The sequence below is a fragment of the Rhinolophus ferrumequinum genome, chromosome 7 (assembly GCF_004115265.2).
Source record: "Rhinolophus ferrumequinum isolate MPI-CBG mRhiFer1 chromosome 7, mRhiFer1_v1.p, whole genome shotgun sequence".
In the NCBI taxonomy this organism is placed as follows: Eukaryota; Metazoa; Chordata; class Mammalia; order Chiroptera; family Rhinolophidae; genus Rhinolophus; species Rhinolophus ferrumequinum.
The window spans coordinates 88,668,237-88,690,777 of NC_046290.1; the positions used below are offsets into that span (position 1 = coordinate 88,668,237).

Consider the following 22,541-nt stretch of genomic DNA (forward strand, 5'->3'; position numbering starts at 1 on the left):
GGTGGTCCACTACTACCCATGGTGGTAGGCAATGTAGAGAGTCTTAGAATCCTCTCGGTCCCTTCATTTACTCATTGAACATTTGCTGGTCCCGGAATGACTAAGATCCAGGTTCACCCCAGGTGGCGTTCCCAGGTGCTGGTACAGGGCCATGATGTTTGGACCCTGCCTCAGGCCTGCTATTCATGAGTGCATAGGCCTGAGGCTGCAAGTCCACCCCTGCATGAACGGGCTCCCTCAGTACAAGGGTGCTGGGGTCAGACAGAGCAGGAGGAAGGAGGTACACCCAAGAGCGGAAACCTAGGCAGCTGATGCAAGCCAACGGGCTGCTTTTTTGACACATTTTCAGAAATTGGTCATTTAGAACTGCTACTACTATGCCATTAGTGAAACTCGTACATTTGGTAGTAGTTGTCTGGGGGAGGATATTAATATTAACTTTCCCTATGGTTTGCTCTAAAAGTCATGTGAAGTGTTTTCCTGTTTTCCTTTGGAAAATGTCTACACTACATCCTGACATTTAATCTGCAGCCCTAACAGGGTGACTAATGTGAGCTGTTGGTTCTTGGCTATTTCTAAAGTAAGTCAACTTAATCTAGTAGTAATATCTTTTTTTAGGCTCATAGGAAAAGGGGAAGAAAAATGACAATTAAGCAGCACAAGCAACTAGTGTGCTTTCCTTAAGCATTTTTAGTAAAACAAATGTGTATGTGTTTTTAAAGTTGTGCAGGTCTGGTTTAAATAAAACTTTTAACCCTTTGAAAGCCAGGGCTCTAGCATGCTTTTAGAGAAGTATAAGATTTAGGTGGGGTTTTCTCTGTGGCAGCCAGTATCTTGGCATTCTAGTGTGTAGACAAATCTCTGGTCTACAGGCAGCTGGGAGAAGTTACACAGAGGGTGGGGTAGACAAAACCAAAAGCAGTGCTTGAAGTGTGCTTGGAAAACATTTTTGGATTCCATGTGAGCCAAAACCATGGGAACTGGCTTATATCCTCAGGGTGTAAAAGAGATCCAAATAGACTTTCCATGTATTGGAAATATGAATAGTACCAGACTACAATAGGACATCCAGGCCTTGGGTCTTACCTCTGTGGAAACTAGCAGTACCGTTAGCTGGGTTACGACTCTGGGCCTCAGTTTCCTCACTTGTAAATATGAGTAGGTTTCTAAAGCCTTTTCTTGCTCTGTCATTGAATGATATTACTACATCCCAAAAGGGATTATTCGATGTCTGCGTTCTCCTTCATGTTTGGCTTCCCAGGGCTCTGGCTCTGTTTGTGGCACAGACTTCCAGGGCTGTAGCCCATAACTGCGGTAAGTGAATTTCGGGGTGCAGCCTGCAGATGCTCGCCACCACACCAGGACTTTTAAAGGTTCCCTAGAGGTGCAGACCACTTAGGAGACACAGTGGAGACGCTGTTTACCGGGATGTGGTCCTGCAGTTCAGTGGGGAGGTCACACTTTCAGGACCATGCTTAGGAAGGAGCTTTGTGTGAACATGGGGTCGTATTCCCCTCCCAGTGATGACAGTGACAGCGGGAGGAGGAGGAAAAAGAGGAAGAGCAGCTGTTACTCAGAGCTTGCTGTGAGCCGGATCCTAAGCTGACCGCGCTGCCTGTACTTGTCTCACTCAATTCTCTCAGCCACACTGTAGGGAAACATCATCCTAGGAAAGAAGAAACCAAGGCTCAGGGAAGTAATGTAGTGTCTGAGGAGATGGATTCAAACAGGTCTGCCAAGTGACGTCAGAATCACGACGGCCTGAGTCATTCCTTTTTTTCTCTCCACTTTTAATTTACAACTCATTGTGTGTTGATAACCGAACAAAAATGCCATGCACAGTATGCCAGGACACCTGGAAGATTCCTACCCATCTGTGCATCCAAAAGTGGATGGAGAGCGTCTCAGAGGGGGCTGCAGATCCAAGGGCGTGAGTATGCCCCACCCACCACTGAGGGTCTCTTTCTTTTACTTGCAAGGTGATGCTGCCTCAGTGGTTAAAATGCTGAATTAGTGAGCTGTACATTGTATTTCAGTGCTCCACTGCTCTGTACATGACAAGGATTTTCCAGGAGAATTAGGGTCGGAAACACAACTTACGAAGCAAGAAAACCACAGTTTTTTCTTTGAGAAAGCAATCATGCTGAAGAAAAAAAAAAGAAAGAAACCAGAAGCTAGCTATCGAACGTAGGCGGGCTGAGATTGCAAATACGGCTGCTCCCATCACTTTCTGTGGGGTCTTAATGAATCTCCATCTTCCCACATCTCTTTTGAAGTAAAGATCCCTCAAGTGTCCCCTTCATTTTCATTTAAACATTGTGCTATATTTTGACCTTTACCAATGGATTTGTCTTTGTATTTAAATAGACTCCGATAATCTTCTCAAGGTCCTAAAGATGTGCGATTTAGACTCTTTCCAAAGTTTTTGGAGTGTGAAAGAAAGTGGCTGTTAGAATAAATTATGTATATTCTCTTGGGGACTACCATAAATTAGGAGTAGAATGGGCCACAAGCAGCATGGAAAGGCAGGTATGAAATTGATTGTCTTTCACAGAGAAGGGAACATTTCAGATTTCCAGTCTATTCTTGAACATGAATATTTCGGAATTATTCAACCAAACAATATGAAATTGTCATTTTGTAGGTTAAGCATGGCCAGGTATTGGCAGTTCCTCATGGGCCAATTTCACAAGGGAATTGACTAGTTTCCCTTGAAGCATTAAGGATATGAACCCACAGGAGTGTAGGACTCACACAGACTGGTGTTCGGTAAATTTGGGATGTATCTTCCACCCTCCACCCCAAGCATTTATTCTGTGAATCAAAAAGGCAAGGAACAGAAAATAAAACCTTGGCGTATTTAGAAGGGACAAATCGTATGAACGTTTCTGTTTGATATTCGTAGCTAATAAAAAAGGGCAGATGTTTGAATTTAAAGTCCTTATATATTACCCTGGATTATTTTCAAAGTTTATGTGCAAACCTGACCAACTTTTGTCTACCACAAGCAAGCAGCAAAATCAAAAAGTATCTCACAGGACTGAATTTTCAATAGTTCCGAATCTGAATGCTAGTGAAAAAAGAATTCCTGTCAGCTGAAGACCAAATTAATGCTTATCATTACTAATGCATGTACCCACTGGATTTGGTTCCTATGTCAGGGCTTAACATCAAACTTTACTCTCGTGCAAAGTTTTCTGTAACTTAGCTGAGGTAATTTCTGAGGGGACAATTAATGGGAATGACAAAAAGGCACAGAATGTATCATTAGTGGTTAATTACCAGAGACACAAATTAACCACGGCTGTTGTTAGTGCTCACAGTAAGAGAACTGCAATACAGCACCAGAGGTGCCTAAGAAGGTTCTTCCTGGAAGGACTATCTGGAGGTAGTCATTTCCTTCCAGTGCATTGCTCTGTGGAAAGCCACTAATGGTCATTTATCTTTTGTCGTCTGTGTAAAGCACCTAATGATGTGGATTCTCAAACTTCCTCAAGAGCAGGTTAAAGCTAAACTAAGAGTGTTGTTGCTCAACATTCAAAGTTAGAGTCAACTTTGGCTCCATGTAATTTTATATTACAGGGCTCATGCTGTACCAATAATAGATGCCAGATGAAACTGAATACGCATGTTAAGTTTTAAAGGATGCCCTGGGGCGAATACATACTTTCCTTATTCCATGCAGCTAATTTCTGATTGGCAAGGAACCGCGTTAAGATCAGTCATAATATTTCCTTGTTTTCTTATTTCTTGGATGAAAAAATGAAGCACATGGATTCCCAAACTTTGTATCGAATTAACTGCTAAGATGTTTCTGTACTCATTTCGGCAGCGTATCAAAAGAGAGTTCCTGTTAAATAACTTGTCATCGCTATCCACTTCTCCACTGAGGAAAAGTGTAACATTACAAGATAGGAGGCTCTGGATTATTTTTGGTGAAGATGCCTTTGGTCTATTGTATGTCTACTATGTACTTTTGCTTAAAAACTCCCATTCAGGAAAACTCTAAAGAAGGAAGACTGAGAGGATGTCTGACTTCTTCACGGGTGCTTTAACACTATGGCACTCAACATGTATGTGAGGATGGAGTGAAGAAATTGTGACATCTCCAAAAGATGTCCTGGGAGGCTTACAAGCTACTCGGAAGTGAACAACTAACTGCCTGGATTATGTCCTTCTCTTTGAATATGACTTTAAATTATAATTGTTCAGTTGAACACTGTTGCTGTGTGTCACAGATCTGACAACATTCCTTGGTTTTCCTGTAAATGTGCCTGGTTCTCCTTCTGGCACTTTCATACAGGTCCTCTTAAAGCAAAGCTCCCAGCCTCTCCCACAGAAACAACAGGGGTTGTAGTCCCATAAATCTCTCAACCATCAAACTACCCCAAAATAAGCTTTATTGCAAGAAAAGTGTCATATTTGATACATAGACCTACAAAAACAAACAAGACCCAAAACCATAAGTTTTTCCTCACAAACACTTGATTACAAATTTACACTGTTTCTTTTTTTAGTTATTACAAAACAAAATAAAACAAAACCCCAAACTGGATATAACTGGTTACTAATCTTTGGTCAGCACAGGTGTGAGAGGAACAACCCGGAGCCTGCATGTGCTTTGGCCATTTCACATATGAGGTTTGGTCACTGGTCCAGGGACAGGTTCTTGGGTTGAAAAGAACACGGAGACGTACTCCTATTACAGCACGTTCTGGTACAATATCTTTTTAAATGACTAAAGTAAACTAAACATCAATTCATTGTACAAACATCTTTCATACACAATAGGCTATGATAAAACGAGGCATATGGTGTATAACTACAGTATTAATGAAAATTCTAAAAAAAAAAAATGGATTTAAAAAAAAAACAACATATATTCCTTGGCTGTACTGCATGATTTGTTTGCACATATGGCAATCCTGAAATAGCTTGAACATTATAAATGCACCATTAATCTAAGACAGCACCAAACACTACAGAATGCCAGGTGTTCCTCGTCAAAGGAACGGCAGTTCTTCAGCTGCCTACAGTACCACGAGTCCGCAGCACACCCTGGGTAGGAATGAGGTGTTGTGGGTAGCATATGTGCTTCCTTGAGGTTCTGAGAAGGAAATACAGTACGGTTTGGCCTGCAACGCTACTGGTCTCACAAGCAGTCAAGGTATTTTGCTACAGTGTTGTGCTTCATCGTCGTTGCCTGGTGTGTCTGCTGATGTGAAATACCGTCACAATGAGCTGCTCTGGCTTTGATCTCCTTCGGAAAGGACTGAAGGACATTTCCATCTTTTAAATTATTGATTACGCTGCCCATTCAGCTCTGTGAGGCGTTCTTTAAAATAATCAGATGTGTACCAGTTGGACGACTGGCAGGAAACCAAAGGAAACATCTCTTGAATCTACTGAATTTTTAAAAAGCACCTCTAAAAGAAATAGCTCAAATTTATAAATCTAAAGAAAAACAAGTGAGTTTCCCTTTTTGTTTACATAGTTTGTTCATTTCTCCATATATTACTGCATTAAAAATAAATAAACATCTATATTTTTTTTAATTAGCAACTATAGCAAAATACCCAAAGTGTTACAGACTGCTAACAGGAAATAAAAAAGCTCACATTATTTTTGTGCATTTAGTGCCATATGCCGATCTCTTGAACATTTAGTTTTTTTTTTTTCAATATATTTTAAAGTGAAGTTATCTAAAAAATACAGTAACCACGGTTGCCTTTGTACTCAAATCTTTGGCCACATCAGAGTCTAAATTATCCCCTCCCTGTGAGGGTCAACATTCTGAAGTCTGAGACAGGGAGGAAAGGAAACAAAAGTTGTCTTTTTTTCCTCTTTAAAATTAGTCATTGATTTCTCAAAGGCTTCTGAAGGCAGGCTGCGCAGGGGCTGGAGCCTGGAGTCCAGTCTGTACGGGGTTAATAGAGTTGAATCTGCAGCCTCATTCTGAGAGCCTCCCCGAGCTCCCCTAGGAGGTAGTCGTCCTCATTGCTGTCTTCCAGTTTCTGAAGCTCCTTCTTCTTGTAGAGAGGGATGCTAGTGATTTCCAGTGTGTACGTGCCGGGCACCGGCTTCCTTTTGGCCGTGTGCAAGTAGCTGAGCCCGTTCCTTTGGTGGATGCGAAAGATGCCATCATCGTTCCCTTGGGAGATGACATAGCGGACGTGGTTGTTGAGGGGCTCGATGGCGGGCATGAGTTCCAGGATGTGCTCCTTAGAGCCAAGGCCAGACAGGTTGAACTTCATTTTCATGGGGCTGTCCATGTCAACACTCTCCAGGCTGATCTGTTCCACCTGGAGGAAAAACAGGAACAATGTGGGAAGAGCTTCGACAGCACAAGGAGAGGACTCGAAAGGGACTTTCTGCCGGGGCTGTAGCCACAGTGACAACTTACGGCTGCCCCTTGCTGCACTGTCCTTACGAGGAGGCGACTATAACTGCCTGACAGCTGGGAGAAAAGGTCAAGTCCCTAGAGCCTGTTGCCCTGTAAATCTTGATGACGTCTCACTCAGCCTTATCCAGGTAAGGTTACAGGCCTGAGCCCACAGACAGCATTCACATTTCAAGTGTTGTTGATGTTTATGGAATCTCATGCTTATTAATAATAATAATAAAAAATGTAGGAAATGATTGTAATTTTTTGTTGTTGTTGTTGGAGTCAAAACGAGAAGTGCAGCTGTTATCCAACAGCAGGGACTGTCCCCAGGGGAGTCTTCACTCGGAAGGTCGGGCCTGGTTTGTAAAGCCCACAAACGACAAGCTGAGTGTGGGAGTGTGTTTACTAGCAGCCATCAGTGCAGAGCAAGGAGCCAGCAGCGGCCTCAGGGTTCGGGTTTGGACCAGCTTTGGGAAAAGCCAGTGGGGCAGGGCTCTGGTAAAGCAAGTCTCACGTGGTCACAGGGATGGCAGGTTTAGGAATGTATTTTAGTAAGACCAGCAAAAAACCCTCCAATTGGGTTTGATTGGGCTTCTGTTAAGTAAGAACTTGGCTACAGTGGCCCAAAAGTGCCATGAGTGTTCAGGCAGACTCATGTCCCAAGTACCACAATGGGAAGGTTTCATAGACAAAATTTCTGGATTTATAGTTTGGGGTACGTGATGAATATCTTAACTGTCATATCTAAATCAGTTAGGTACCTTACTTTACTTAAGGTAAATGTAACAGTGGCCTATTTGTTGTTATAAAATAGAACCACAGACTTTTTGGCCTTGAGAAGTCTTGTCTTCTAGATAAAAATTTCTGAGGCCCAGAAAACTGAAGCAAGTTGCCCAAGTCGCACAGTCAGTTAGTTGTAGACTAGGTTTTTTTTTACTGAACATGTATAATACATATGCCAGGCACCGTTCCAGGTACTTCACAGGATCAACTCAATTAATCCTCCTGTCACCCTTCAGAGGTTAGTATTTTTATTCCCATTTTATAGATGAAGGAGTTGAGGTAGAGAGAGGTTAAGTAAACATGTAAATAGGTAGTAAGTGAGAAGGGCCTGGGAACATACTCAAAACCAGGCGGTCTGTGGCCCCCGCCTTTACCCATTCTGCTAAAGGCCATTTACCCCCAAAAAACACCAGCAGCAGGCAATTCAGGTCTTCAATTCTTTACAAAATACAAGTTATTTGGAGATAAAATTTTTATACAAAGAACCCCTATCTTATAAATGTCACAGAATATGAGACCTAGGTGGCTTGCCTACTGAAAATTAACATCAGCCTAGTTTACTACAGATGTATAAAACAGAACTGGACAAATTCAAAATAATCCCCCCACCCCACCCCCGCTGCCTTCCACCTCCCCCACCCCCACTCTGGTTTAAGCCGTTGTTTCTCAGTCTAGTTGTGCAGGACACAGCTCCCTGGCCCATGCTGGTGTTATGAGCCTTGCGCTCCCCCCGGCTGAAGCAGTTGGTCGCCGGTTGCCTGTCGGCCGCTCACAGCAGCTCTCGCCGGCCACTCACGCTGGCCACCGGCAGCTCATGGCAGCACACGGTAGCCCGCGACAGCACACAGCGGCTCACAGCAGCCCAGCTCCAGGGAGAGCCATTGTTCACAATCTTAGCTGTAGAGGGCGTAGCTCACTGGCCCATGTGGGAATTGAACCAGCGACTTTGGTGTTAGGAGCGTGGCGCTCCAACCACCTGAGCCACCGTGCCAGCCCCAAAATACTTTTTAAAATTATTTCAAAATAACTATTTTCTAGATGGACATCTGGCACAAATCAAAAACTAAAACATATGATCTGAAACTGTGAATCTTGAAGTCTTTCCCTTCAGTACTTGTTTTAAGCTAATAATCAACTAATTTTGATTTACTGGCCTCTGCCATATTGTATCCATTAATTTAGCCATTAAATTTCAAGATAGTTTTAGCTTCATTGAGGCTGAAACCTACATAAAGTTTTACTGCATGGTATACATGACTCCATATGGATACAATCTCGCGACAGAACAAAGTGAGGTTTACTCACAGCAGTGGGTTCAGGTTCATGAACACTTCTCTTCTGTCTGCCATCTTTCTTCGAGTAGCCGTTGATTTTACACTCATAGCATGCTTCCGGGGACAGAGCGTTTTCCTCATCAACCTCTGCATCCAGGGGCAGGTACTGCCCTTTGTTAAATCCCATTCCTGAGACACAGTGGCTATTTGCAAAAAGAAGCAAGGCGTTGTTAGACTTTATCACTAATTTTGATTATAGTTTCCTGGTGGTAGAGCAAAGACTTTTCATAAATAGGAATCCAACACAACAAGCTCTAAGCTCATCAACATGAAAACCTAATATTCTCTGTAACTCTTTTCTTCACACTTAATACAGGAGCTTTCTAATTATTTTGAACAGCAAATTTTTTCTGAGAGTATGCCCTAAGCTTCCCTAATTTTCTTTTTTAAAATAGTTTTTCTTAAAAAAAAATTTCAGATTAGTATACAATATTATATTAGTTATATTAGTTTCAGGTGTGCAACATAGTGATTTGACATTTTTATACCTTAAAATATGATCACCCCACTAATTCTAGTGATCATTGGTCACCGTGCAAACTTATCACAATATTATTGACTATATTCCCATTCCCCTTCTCCTTTTTCACCTGCCCGCCTCCCCTCTGGCAATAATCCCTTTGGTCTCTGTTTCTGAGTCTGTTTTTGTTTTGTTTTTAGATTCCACATCTAAGTGAAACCATATGGCATTTATTTTTCTCTGACTTATTTCACTTTGCATAACACCCTCTAGGTCTATCCATGCTGTCGTAAATGGCAAGATTTCATTCTTTTTTATTGCTGTGTAATATTCCTCTCTCTGTGTATATGTGTGTTTGTGTGTGTGTGTGTGTACCACATCTTTTTTATCCATTCACCTATCGAGGGACACCTGGATGCTTCCACATCTTGGCTATGTAAATAATGCTACAGTGAACATAAGGGTGCATGTATCTTTTTCAATTAATGTTACATATTCTTTGTTGGCTTCCCCAATTTTCAATCCTAATTAGACTGAATGAAGCACTTGGGTGTAGTTATAACTGGGGAAGGTAAAAGCAGAGTATGAATTTCCAAAGAGAATGCTAAGAGAAGTTTGTTGCCCCCAACAAAGCTCTCTGCTTTAATGACTGAGATTTCTGGTGAAAGGGTCAATGAGTTGGCTCTACGTGACCCTTGTCTAGACCACGCTTTTTGCTTCAAGCATTATTATGTAGCAATGGTGGACAGATTAGTCCAGCCCCCTCAGGGTCTGCCTCACACACTGCTCTTTCTGAGGAAGGCGACTCTGACTCCTAAATCCCCATCTTCTGTGCTGTTGAGCACAGGGTGCCGTGATGGAAGAGCCAGCACCTCAGCCCCAGCCAACAGGGCTTGAGAGGCTGCACTTGGGAGTGTGTGACTAGTCCAAGGGAATCCAGCCCTGCGGAACCAGGCCTGTGCTGAGCAGTGCCACACCAATGGGGCAGGTCCTTTCTGTGCAAAATGAAGCCAAACTCTTTCCTCAGGCACCGCTGGGCTACCACCTGCCAAAATTCCTAGAAGAATCTGGGAGAAGCCGTTTCCACCTGTACCTCACAGCCCAGGTGTCTATAGCAACATGTGAGCTGCATTTTTAAACATCTGCTTGTCTCTGGCCTTGAGGGATCTGATTGAATCAATTCAGGCTTTTCTGGGTGGCAAGAGAGTGATACTTGCATACAAGTTCAAGTCTTATGCTCACCACAAAGGAGGTAATGCTGTAACACAGATATAATCCATATGCCTTCTTGGTGCTTCTTCCTCCCATACCCTAAGGGCTCTGATCAACGCTTTTGTGTCTTGGGCTTCTAATCACCGTTCACTTCCCTGCAGTGCCAGGCGGCCAGGCAGCCTGAACTCAGGGAGAAAAGCCTGAGTTAGACATGCCCTGTTGGACCACGCTTGCTTTCCGGTTTGCGGGAAGGTTGATGGCCTTACCCCTGTCCCACTCTGTAGTACCCAGGCGGGCAGCCGCAGAGGTAGCCCCCTTCCGTGTTGGAGCAGCCGTAATTGCATGGGTTCTTGGAGGACGAGCACTCATTCACGTCGTGGCAGGCACTGGAGAACTGGTCGAAGGAGAAGCCCGAGGGGCAGGCGCACTTGTAACTCCCCAGGGTGTTGTAGCAGGAAGCAGAGCCACAGGCATTCGGATTGGAGCATTCATTCTCGTCTATTAACACCAAGTAAGAAACACTTTACACGGGGAAGGGGGCAAGCAAGTGAGGAAGAGCCCGCGTCTCAAAGCACGTGTGATTTTTTTTTTTTACCATGGAACGAACTCTAGACCCACATTTAGAGAACGTTTAGTCTAATGGCTGATTTGCAAAACATATGAAAATAAAAAATAAACAAAATGACAAAACCCAAAAAATCCTCCTAAATTATGGTGTTAAAAAGCCTTGCACTGCCCTTTTACATTGTTTGTGCTGTTTCTGAGTACGTGGGTAGCCCTCGGTGACAATTATTTGTAGTTTGCCTACTGAAAAACTCTTTTAACAGGAGGTTACTTCCAACAGCGTATATCTCAGACGGATGAATTGAGATAGAAAGTAGATTACTAGTTGCCAGAAGCTGTAGAGAGGGAGAAGTGGAGAATGACTACTAATGGGGATGGAGTTTCTTTTTGGGGTGATGAAAATGTTGTGTTGCTGGTTGCACACACTTGTGGGAATATACTGAAAATCATTGAACGGTACCCTTTCAGAAGATCAATTTTATGGTATGTGAATTGTATCTCAGTTTAAAAGAAGCCTGTATTTATATCTGTATTTGTATCCATTCTCCCAGCATTTTCCAAAGCTTTCATTATATATGGGGAGAAAACATGGGGTGCCAAAAAAATGTATACACATTTTAAGAGAGGAAACAAACCGTATTAAAATTGTAATACTCAATATATACTGATAACCAAAGATGAATACAAGTCATGTATATACATTTTTTGGCAGCCCTGGCATATAAAAAAAAACCTAAATGAAAATGATTGAAATAATTATTCTTTAATCGGATCTATTGAACCATCTAATACACTTGGAACTACATGAGGGACCATCAGGGACACTGTGCCTTTGGAGGTGATTTGCAGCCAGCCATCCGCCAACAGGCTTCACTCATTTAATGACTGACATTAATTATACTGTAAATGCCTGACAGCAGCGTAATCACAGGTTACACCTTCAGCCGCACTTACCCTTTCTATAAATTCAAAACCTGATGGTGCTTTTAACTTTGGAGATTCACAATTTTGCTCTTCCCTCTCTGGTTGACACAGGTCAAGCATGTGGCTTGACTCCTTTGGGCTTTATTATAACCCACATTTCACCCTGGGCACACGTCGTAGCTGTTCTGTGGACTTCTTTCAAATTCTGTGACTCCTGTGGAGCAGTGTGTCTGTTTACTTAATATATGACAAGTGTATGTTTCAGCCCATGTGAAGGACCGTTCCCATTTGCAAGTAGGTGTGCGTCTGGGACACAGCAGCTAGAGGGAAATGCAGACCAGCAGAGGCTCGGTGAGGTTATGGGAGATGCAGATGGCGTCTCAGGGAAGAGGCCTCTCAGACAGGAAATTAAACTCCATTAAGGACAGCACAGAGGTTACCGAAAGGGTCGATGTTATTGGGAACATTTTTGTATCATGATTATCATTTCAGAATTAAATCAGACCGCCAAATGTAGAATTCTTAATCACTGGATATAAAGTCTGCTATTATTATCTACCATGGACAAATTCTTAGCCTTCATTTCATGGAAAGTATATAAATAAATTCTTAATAACTCAGCTACCTAGAACATAAATATAACTGCTATTTTATTTCTACAGACAGAAAACTTGGAATTCTGCCACAAAGGCTCATCTGCTTTTATAATCAAATCTGACATTTATATGCACTGTTTCTCTCCTAACAGAGAATGTAAATTAGGCTATAATTTAACAAAATGATTCTTCATTAGACATTGTGTTAAGAAGAAAACTTACCAGGCAAAACCAGTTAATTGAATAAATTTCATTTTAACATACCAGTGACAAGACTATTTTAAAATACGTAATATTTTTGGAAACATTATAATATACTTCATATTTTTATACATCATGGTATAATTTTATAGACTTAGGTAGTCTGACTTTTAATATATATTCTTGTGTGACATACTTTCAGTTGACTCATTAAGCTATGTTCGAATTATTTTTGAAAGGCCATAAAAGTTACTAACACTAAATAACTAAAAGCTTCATTTATTAAGACATAATTTTTCTTCACATGCAAATCTTAGTAATATTCACTTATTTTCAATTTTGAATAATTACAATGCTTGCAAATATTTGAGAATATTAGGTACACCTGTACCATCTTTGTGCTAGAATATTTTAAATGTTCAGTGGTAACTAGCTGGAAACTTCTTAAAGTGTTCAATTGAATTAAAATCTTTTTAAAATATTAACACTGACAAAGAACTGTCATTTTTCTTAAATTGTAAGTAGCATTAACATTATAGGTTTACAATGTAACAGTATTTAAATTATCTGGTGCATTAACTAACAGTTTTGTTCATATACTAGGAGACCGCAGACAAATCTGTCTGAATACTTCATTCTATAGCTCCCCTTGACTGAAGGTATTCACACATAGTGACAAATAAAAATGATTTGTGGCCTTTTAATTTGCATTTTTGTCATAATTCTTGTTCTTCTGCTAACTTTTTGTTTTTATTTCTGATGGGTTGTTTAAGTCTATTCCTGCTATGTATTTGAGTTAAAATTCCTGAGTTATCGTGTTTCCCTGAAAATAAGACCTAGCTGGACAATCAGCTCTAATGCGTCTTTTGGAGCAAACATTAATATAAGACCCAGTATTATATTATATTACATTACATTATATTATATAAGACCAGATCTTATAGTAAAATAAGACTGGGTCTTATATTAATGTTTGCTCCAAAAGATGCATTAGAGCTGATTGTCCGGCTAGGTCTTATTTTTGGGGGAAACACGGTATATGGATTCAAGGCAAGAAAGTCATTAATTTTATTAGAGAACAGCTGGATTCCTCAACCCTGCATAGAAGAATCTAGAACCTTTTGAATAAATCCCTGCCACATCTTATTTACCCAGGGGCCTGCTGCTTACAGGTGCCGATTTTAGCAAAGCAATCTCACAAATGAATACGTGCGGTTGGGGATAACACTTGCAGTTGCTTATAGATCCTTAGTTTTGAACTCATCTTTGAAACCACTTATCCCTCTGCCCATCTCTTCTGAGTCTCTTCTGATTAGCAGGCACTCCGGCTTCTGGCTGGACTCCAGCGTGAGCTGCCCTGGGGTCACTGCCTTGCTGAGGTGCCCACTCTAAGGATCCCACAAAAGCAAACGGAGCTATATACCACACAGCCTTGATTTTAAGCCAGACCAAGTTTAGTGAAAACCTGTGTGGGTATTTTTGCAACTAGATGCTTGTAGACAGAAAGTTCAGGGAACTTAAAAACTTGGAAATTGAATTGATACTCCATACATGTTCCTATTTCTACTTAGGATTGCTTGAAAAAACAAGCATTCTATTTAAGCTCACACGTGAAATATTACAGGATCATTCTTTCGCCTTAAGTTACATAGAATGAACCAAGAGGTCCACGGTATTTGCTAAGTAAAGTGTTGAGCCTCATATTTTATAAACAACGCAATATAATAAAATTATTTTACACTGTGCTAATGGCTGTCTAAAAAAGTACCATTCCCATATTCTGAAGAGTATGCCTACACTTGGTCTCGTTTATGAATCCATAAATCAGTGCATAAGGACTTTTGCAACATTCATTTTTTCTGTGAAGAGAAAAAGATGGAAATTAAACTTGTGAAATTATTTTGAATGACTAACTCATCATTGTGATAATCCTTTAAAACTTTGTCCTTTACCTCTGGCTCAATTCATGCTTTCTGCACGTCCGCCTGTAAGTGTATCTGTGGTGTGGCAAAGCATCTGAGTCTGACCTCGCACAAGGCCACTGAATAGTTGTGACTTTCAGCCTTGGTCTCCCTCCTTTGAAATTCACCTTGATTTTTTTTCTCAATTCACTAATCTGTCATTTGAAATTTCTTTTGAGAAGACCATAAAGCATAAACTCAGATTAATTTATTTAGTGGATCGCTCACAGTAAAATATGTGAAGTACATGTGGGATAACTGAAATCACCACAGAGGAACAGGAAGTGTCCTGCCATTTCCCTGCAGGCCCACTGTTGCCTTTGTGCTCACTTATGCCACTATCTAATGTCACGGAGTGTTGGATGGCGTGTCTATGAAGTGCATTCAAACAGAACCAAGGAACTAGGCAGCTAAGTAAGTTAGCTGGTTACTCAAGTAGAGAACAGTGTTCTCTTTGATCAATCTCTCCTTTAAAGGAGAATTTCCATGACCATCCTCAGTGCAAAGAACAGAGAGGATTGTCCACACATTTCACTGTACAAACACCTGTGCCTGGAGTTTTCAACAGAATTTGCAGTAACTAGGTACCATTTCTACCTTAAAATACTTCACCTCCTTCATTACATTTATGTGACTGGACAGCACTGATGGATTTGATCTGAATTCTTTTAGATTTGCATGAGGGGGATTGATGGGTAAGCATTCACCCCCAATCTAAAGAAATTAAATTACTGACAAAAAGCCCCTGACCTTGGCAAGTGAAGATGACGACGATTCTTGACACCATCTTCAGAAACTTAAAATTACAGCTAGCAGAAAACAAAAATTATAAAAGTTCTAGTTGAGTTACGTTTTAGGTATGTAAAACCCTGTTTTTATGACAGATATTTTCAAACACACGCAAGTGTAGAGACTAATATAATGGATCCCCCACATCAGTCCTAACCACTGGTTTTCAAGTTACACTGAAAGGTTACACTGAAACGTCCACCTTTATTATTTGTTCATTTGCCTCAAAGATACTTTAAGATGAGATGCCATGTGACTCACCAACACACTGATTCCACTGGTAATGCTGAATATATCCTTGAGGACAACCACATCTGTAACCTCCCAGGATGTTCTGGCAGCCATGTTGGCACCTATGGTTTCCATCACATTCATCAACATCTGCAAAAACAAGCCCAGCAAGATCTTTATGTGACCTTTTCCTACTAGCCTTACATACATGCCAAACACAACCTGGGGTAACTAGTATCAGGGGACCAAACCAACAAGACACATGGAGAGGCTGTGATTTTTTTCTGCATCACATGGTTCTTGGCCAGTAGTGGTACAAAGAATGGTTCTGAGATAAGAAAGGACTTCATTCTTATGCTACCCACCAGGCCATGCCACGTCAAAGTTCTACAAAACATCTTAATTTCAGTACTGCAAGCACGAATGTTGTGCATTTTGGATGGATTTACTTCCATATGGTCTGATTTATTTGGTAAGTGATATATTTGCATTACATATTCTAGTAGATTCAAAAGTGATTGACATGTAATCCTTATTTTCAGGAAGATAACAAGCACTAGAGAGATACCTAAAAAGTATAATTGTTTCGCATGCAAACATTTTTATTATCATTCAAGATTAATTAGATGCAAATTTAAAGTATTTGAACGTTATTTTTAGATACGATGTGGTATTATTACACATATGGAATAATTTCTTTGTTCATACGTGCATACTCTTTTGGAATGACAACTGAGGCTTTGAAATCTACCCATAAAGAGTGAAATAAAATTGGCATGTCTGATGTGTATGTAACAAATTTATATGGATAATTAATAAATGGTATCTTATGTGGATAGTCACAAGCTGAACTCACACGTGGCAAGCAGCTGTATATTCTTTCAAAGTCTCAATGACTTCAAATATAAAATATTAAAACAGGAATTTTAAAACTGAATTTTTCTTGGCTGCAAATTAGATTTATAAAAATCCTATACTTCTTACAAGAAGTATATGAAAATTTTGAATATATTTCTAGCATTCATCATCATATAGTATTTCTAAGAATAAGTAATTAAAGGGTGACTAAAATCAATAAGAACATAAATTGTAATATTATATAAAATACAAAGGAGATGTATATAGTCTCATGATCTCTGGTATGAGTATTTTGTAAAAGATACCAATCCCAATAAATTTGTTTTGTATATTAACATTAATACTTGCAATGGAAATATTGAAGAACCATAGGCAGATTGTTCTTTTATTTCTGATCATAGGCAGATTCTTATTTTATTCCCACTTAAACATCCCCTTGTGCTTCACAGGAAATACTTACTGCTGGGGAGACTTTAGAGGAAATGCCCATTGTAGAATCAGGAGTCTCAGACCAAATAACATGGAAATAACTATCAGTTTTCCCCAGCACTTTCGGTACATTTCTCCAGTTCTCTAGGATAATTGGTTCTTTTTCTTACCCTTAACTTTTATACATTTAGGTATCATGGAACAAAAGTCCAATTGTTTGTTTCTGGTATACTTGTATAATACTCTATCCCAAGGGTGTCCAAACTGCGGCCCGCGGGCCAACTGCGGCCCACAATCCATTGTTAATTGGCCCGCAGCAAATTCCAAAAATATATTTAGTTTACTTACATAAACCAGGTGAGGCAATACGTACTTCACCTCGAGTGAGTGGCCCTGCTGTTTGTGTATTTTACCGCAGATGGCACTTGGTGAAAAACGTTGAAAAAAGTTTGGACACCCCTGCTCTAAACCATATTAGGTAAAGAATTCTTTTTTCAATTCAATTATTTTTTAGATCAATAATTAGATAAATAGTTCAATTATTTTAAAAGCCAACTCGTATTCACCAAAATTTTGTTTCATCACATTAAAATTTTTCTTTGCCCCCGCCAAAATGATATATGAACATTATGAGCAAAAATCCATTGCTGGGTTCTATATTTTCTTAAATATTTTTTTTTCTTTTGAGATGATCACAATTTCTCATTTAGTGGCTTAGAAGTAAAAAGAAAAAGGTATACTCTATTAGATTAAGGATTTTTGAGCAAATAAACTCACCTTCACAGTTGAGTCCAGTGGCATCAAGAGAGAACCCTCTTTGGCATTCACAGCTGAAACTTCCAGGGGTGTTTTGACAGATCCCCTTTGCTCCACAAAGGGAAGGCTGAGACCCACATTCATTGTTGTCTAGCAAAGCACGAAGCAGGAGAGAGTCAACCCTCCCAATAATTACATAACGCAAATTTCACTACATGAAGTAAAAAGTGAAACATGAAAGCCTAAGTTTCACAATGTGACAACAGCATTTTAGGGAAACAGATGCCAGGAGTCACTGTCATATTAAAGACCAAAATGGTAAGAAAAAGTGCATTTCAAGAGACTTGAAATTAGAGCGTATTTTGGGTTGACTGAGGACATGGTTTTCGATAATGCAGACAGAAAGTCCCTTAACATGTGTCTTCTAACATAAAAACCCAGCATGTTCGTTATCATGTTCAAAACTTTTAATCATATTTTATCTGAACACACATGGCTTATTTAGAATGCAATAGAAAGGCACTGTTTGGAATATGCCTACTGTATGTGTGTGCTTGGATCATATAGGCCTTTTTTCCTTTGGATTCTGTTCCCATGGAAAAAATAATCTCTGTTATTAGCAACATTTTTAGACCATTAATTATGAGGGGCTGGTTCTAAATACAAGTACTGAGACATTATTCTACCATTTTAAGTGCACTCTGTATGCCTCTATCAAAAGTCTGTAAAATTTCCCATTTGTAGTTTTGTCTCACCAATGCAAGCAGTGTGATGCTGTGTGAAACCAGGTGGACATTTACAGGTAAAACCTCCCAGAGTGTTGACACAGAGGAACTGGCAGTTGTGTTGTTTGGTGTGACATTCATCAAGGTCTGAAAGGAAAGAGAAGCCCATGATAATCAGAGCAGCGTTATCTGGCTACGCATCTTTTCTCATCAAGCCACAGGAGGGGTGCACGTTCTATCAGATGTATTGGGTCTAGATTTTTGCTGGAAGCTTTACAGATTTCAGTACACATAGGGCAAGCAGTTTCTCTTTACATACTTAAGCAACATCTTATTATGGGCTACTATGATAGGATACCAAAGGTGACACCCAACACAAAGTTTTCTTAAAATAAGAAATCGAATGGATGAATCACAGCGGTTTCCATGAACTGTTCTCCAAAGGTTCTAATTCTTGCGTTTAATGCACAGTTTAGTACATGGCTGGTAAAGGAGGGGCTAAATAAAAATAGAATGAAAATCGATGACGGTCTTAACACATTGAGTCAGGTTCTTAGGATCTAAATGAAAACACCATCATAAATACCAGAGGAAGCAAAACCACAGCATCTGTAATTCTAGTCATAAATGGAATTAATATTTGGACTATAATACTAGAAAACTCAAAATGTGATTTTGGTTAGATTGGAACTTAAGATGGGAAAATATGTTTAAATAAATTTACAAAGCAATGTAAGATGTAGATAAGACTAATTATTTTAAAGCTTAAAAAACCACACACTTCAGTTACACTCATTTATAAACAATGTGCAAAATTAAATTAACTCATAATGTTCACTAAATAGGTACAAAAGAATAGTACTGCTTGCTACTTAACTTATTTTTTTGGTACTTCTTGGGAATAAAATTTCATTTTCTTGAGAATAATTTGTATTTCAAAAATTTAATTAGATAGCAATTTCCTCCGTCCATTAATTTCATACTGATAAGGTTTTATGTAAAATTGAATATACGAGTATAGTATTGGAGCTATTTTAATTATCTAACTTAGTTTGATGATTATTTTTAACACGACCTAAGCAAACATTTTAAATTGACCAATTCATTTTCAGACTTTGACAGTAACTGTGTCATAAAGATAGTTTAGTTTACAGAGATGAAATCTAAGTAAGACAAGGCACAAAAAAGTCTTATTTTCATTGTCTCAATCTCCTCTGTCACCAAAATTTTTTGTTTAGTTTAATTTTATTCATTTTTAACTTTGTGGGGCTTGTTATAAAGAAGCAAGCCACTATAACTTGGGTTTTCATTCTCCCTGCCTCCTACCACGTGGACTTCGTTAAATTTTTCTGTGAGTAATAAAATGGTCACTAGGAGGATGAGCTGTAATGAAGGTGGTACATGTGGCATAACCCTAATTAGCTCACTTTGAATCTGAAAGAAGAGAGACAGACAAGGGTCACAAACAGCAGAGACTCTTCCCCACCTTTGCATGTCTTCCCATCCTCTTGCAGGACGTATCCCCGTGGACACGAGCACTGGTAACTCCCCTCGGCATTCTTGCAGATGAAATTGCACGGTTTCGGGGACTGGGAACATTCATCAAGATCTAAGGAAAAGTGACGTGAAGATTCAATTCTTGGTGAAAAGAAACAACCAGCCGCTTTCCTCCCTCCATATTCTCATTTTGTTCTTTCACCTTTTTCTCTTCAACTTAAAATGGAAAACAGCCAGAGAGAAATGAGGCACACGTCAATTTTCACTCTAGTAATGAACTGGTTTACTTTGTAGATCAATCTACGGAACTTGGATAAATATATTATTGTCAGCTGTCTGGGTTCAAAAAACCCCATTGTATTATTTAGGTTAATGTACTTCGGTTTGCAATTTGAGAACCATAAACAAGAGTTTCTGTATTTTGACTTATGCATGTGGCAAAAGTTCTCTTAAACTCTCCAAGCTGATACTCCCCTAAGCGTCTTTCGGGGACATGGACTGTGCTGGAAGTCTCCCACTTGCCCCTCCAGGTCATGCCTCACTCTGGTCATGGGCCCAGGAGGTTGCCTTCTTTTCTTTTTTTTTTTTAATTAAATTTATCGGCGTGACAATGGTTAGTAAAATATACAGGTTTCATGAATGCATTTCTATAATATATCACATTGTGTGCTCACCACCCAGAGTTCCCAGGGGGTGGGATGGTAGAAGAGGGTAAAGGGGGTCAAATCTATGGTGATGGAAGAAGAACTGACTGTGGGAGTCTGCCTTCTTGCTCTCTGTTCTGGCTGGTCTATTGCCTCAACTCCCTCCTTGAAAGATGGGCTCAGACTGACTGAGTCGTTGGGTCAGAGGTCACAGCTCCTTTCAAGGCAGCCCTCTAGGTACAACTTTCTCCTTCCAGGTGCCAATAACCTCTCCCTCTTTTCTTTTGGCTCAGGAGTGGTACGGCCCCAGCACCTTTATAGATAGTCCCTTTGTTAAACCCTTCTTAAACTGTCCTCATCTGAATATGCCACCTTTTTTCTGCTAGGACTCTGATAGCAAACAATCCCATTTCCTCCGTAAAACATATTGATGGAGGTCCACAGAATGCTGAAAGCTCACGATTAATAGCCTGTTCCTATTACTTTCATGCCCAACCAAGTGGTTTTCTTAATCTTTTCATGCCAGGTGTGCGTGTTATTGAAACAGGTACTTTAATGGAATATCAATTAGGTTGATGAAATATGAAGGAGAAAAGATGTTTTTCTTCAATTAAAACTAAATTGAATGCTTTGGAGAGACTCAATAAAGGCAGCTCACCCCACACTCAACTTGTCGTAGAATGGTGTGGGTGAGAAAATATGAAAAATTAAATTAGCAAAAGAGATTTTTAAAATGTAGAAGGGTTCTGTACTGAAACTGCTTTGAAACTGGAAATTTTAGATGATGCTTAATTGTATATTTTATGCAAAAAACATCAATGAGGAACAAACCCAAAGCCTTCTCTCTCTATATGCAAACACACATTCACAATCAAAAGCCTTTTTCTTTCATCAAAAAATGACAAAAAAGTCATTTATACATCTTAAATTAAAATATAAAGTATTGAAAGTGTATTTTTAATAATTTTTATGTTTCCCTGATTGAACAGATTTTTTTGATGACTTCAACAGTTTTGTGTCCCACATGATTGGACAAGGTCTTGTATAATTACTATATTAAGAACCATATTACTGAGCAGCATTTGAGATCTTGCTCCCTGGCATATGTCATCACTTTGGCTCAGATAAACTCTCATAAAAATTCTCTCTCTCTAAAAAAAATAAAGGAACCACATTATTGAAAGGAATGGCATCATTTTAATAAAATGTACATTCCACAGCTCCATAATAAAGATACTGTACTGACAGGAAGTGACTCATAGGAAACAATAGTTGACAAAGCCGCGGATGTAGAGATGGCTTGCCTTACCAACACATGAGGTTCCGCTGATGTCCGTGGTGTAGCCAACCTTGCAGAAGCACCGGAATGAGCCCATGGTATTGATGCACTGACCATTGGTGCAGAGGTTTGGCATAACCTTACATTCGTCAATATCTGTGGGACAAAACAAAAACAAAATAAAAAAAAAATAGATGTTAATACATATGTGAGGATAACAATGGCTAGAAACTAAGAGAAATCAAGGGATTGACAAAAGATGACTAACAACCAACATTCGTGAGCACTGAGTACCTTTACATCTTTTAGGTGACTGGTAACATGGAAGAGTTAGAAAAATAATCTGAAGCGATGGGGAGAGAGAAACAAACGAAGGCTGTGTTGAAAGCTTTGTTGAAGGTTACGTATTTTGCATTCTAAGCAAGAATCATTTTGGGGGGCCCTAGAAAGTGACTTTTGTGAAGTTCAACTAATTTGGAATTTGTGATAATTTCCCATGGATTGGCCTCAAATCTGCACTTGCAATAGACTCCGAAGAAAGGATTTTATTAGTAAAAATCACGCAGGGTTGGGAATAGGTATAGTAATAGAGGAAAATGGTATTTTTGGGGACATTAGTACAAAAAAATGGAAACTTGCTGGCTTGTAAATATGTTGCAAACAGAATGAGTTCCGGTGCACACTCAAATAAATAAGCAACATCTATTTAAGTAAATATAGTTTGGGGGTTATAAGCATGGCCTTTGAGGTCAGACAGGTATGTTCCAATCCTGGGTCCATCCCTTAAAGAGGGTGTGATCTTGGGAAAATTACTTGTTACCTAAGTTTTGTGCTTTAAGTTTCCTCAACTATAAAAATGGAAATAGTAAATTCTACCTCTTAGATTTGATATGAATATTACATCTAATAAAGT

At 39.6% G+C, this 22,541-nt stretch overlaps 1 protein-coding gene across 1 annotated transcript in view; it reads right to left on the reverse strand.

Moving 5' to 3' along the window:
* Positions 1-4,392: 4,392 nt before the first annotated feature.
* The window catches only part of FBN2 (fibrillin 2), a 264,303-nt gene continuing 246,154 nt past the window's right edge, over positions 4,393-22,541 (reverse strand). Inside the window, exons 58-65 of the mRNA XM_033111165.1 lie at positions 21,659-21,784; positions 19,695-19,817; positions 18,239-18,355; positions 17,505-17,633; positions 15,471-15,590; positions 10,441-10,672; positions 8,474-8,645; positions 4,393-6,302 (exon numbers count right to left, since the gene is read on the reverse strand). Of these exons, the coding sequence (XP_032967056.1) occupies positions 5,928-6,302; positions 8,474-8,645; positions 10,441-10,672; positions 15,471-15,590; positions 17,505-17,633; positions 18,239-18,355; positions 19,695-19,817; positions 21,659-21,784 (1,394 nt within the window). The 3' untranslated portion in view covers positions 4,393-5,927. The remainder of the gene's footprint in view (positions 6,303-8,473; positions 8,646-10,440; positions 10,673-15,470; positions 15,591-17,504; positions 17,634-18,238; positions 18,356-19,694; positions 19,818-21,658; positions 21,785-22,541) is intronic.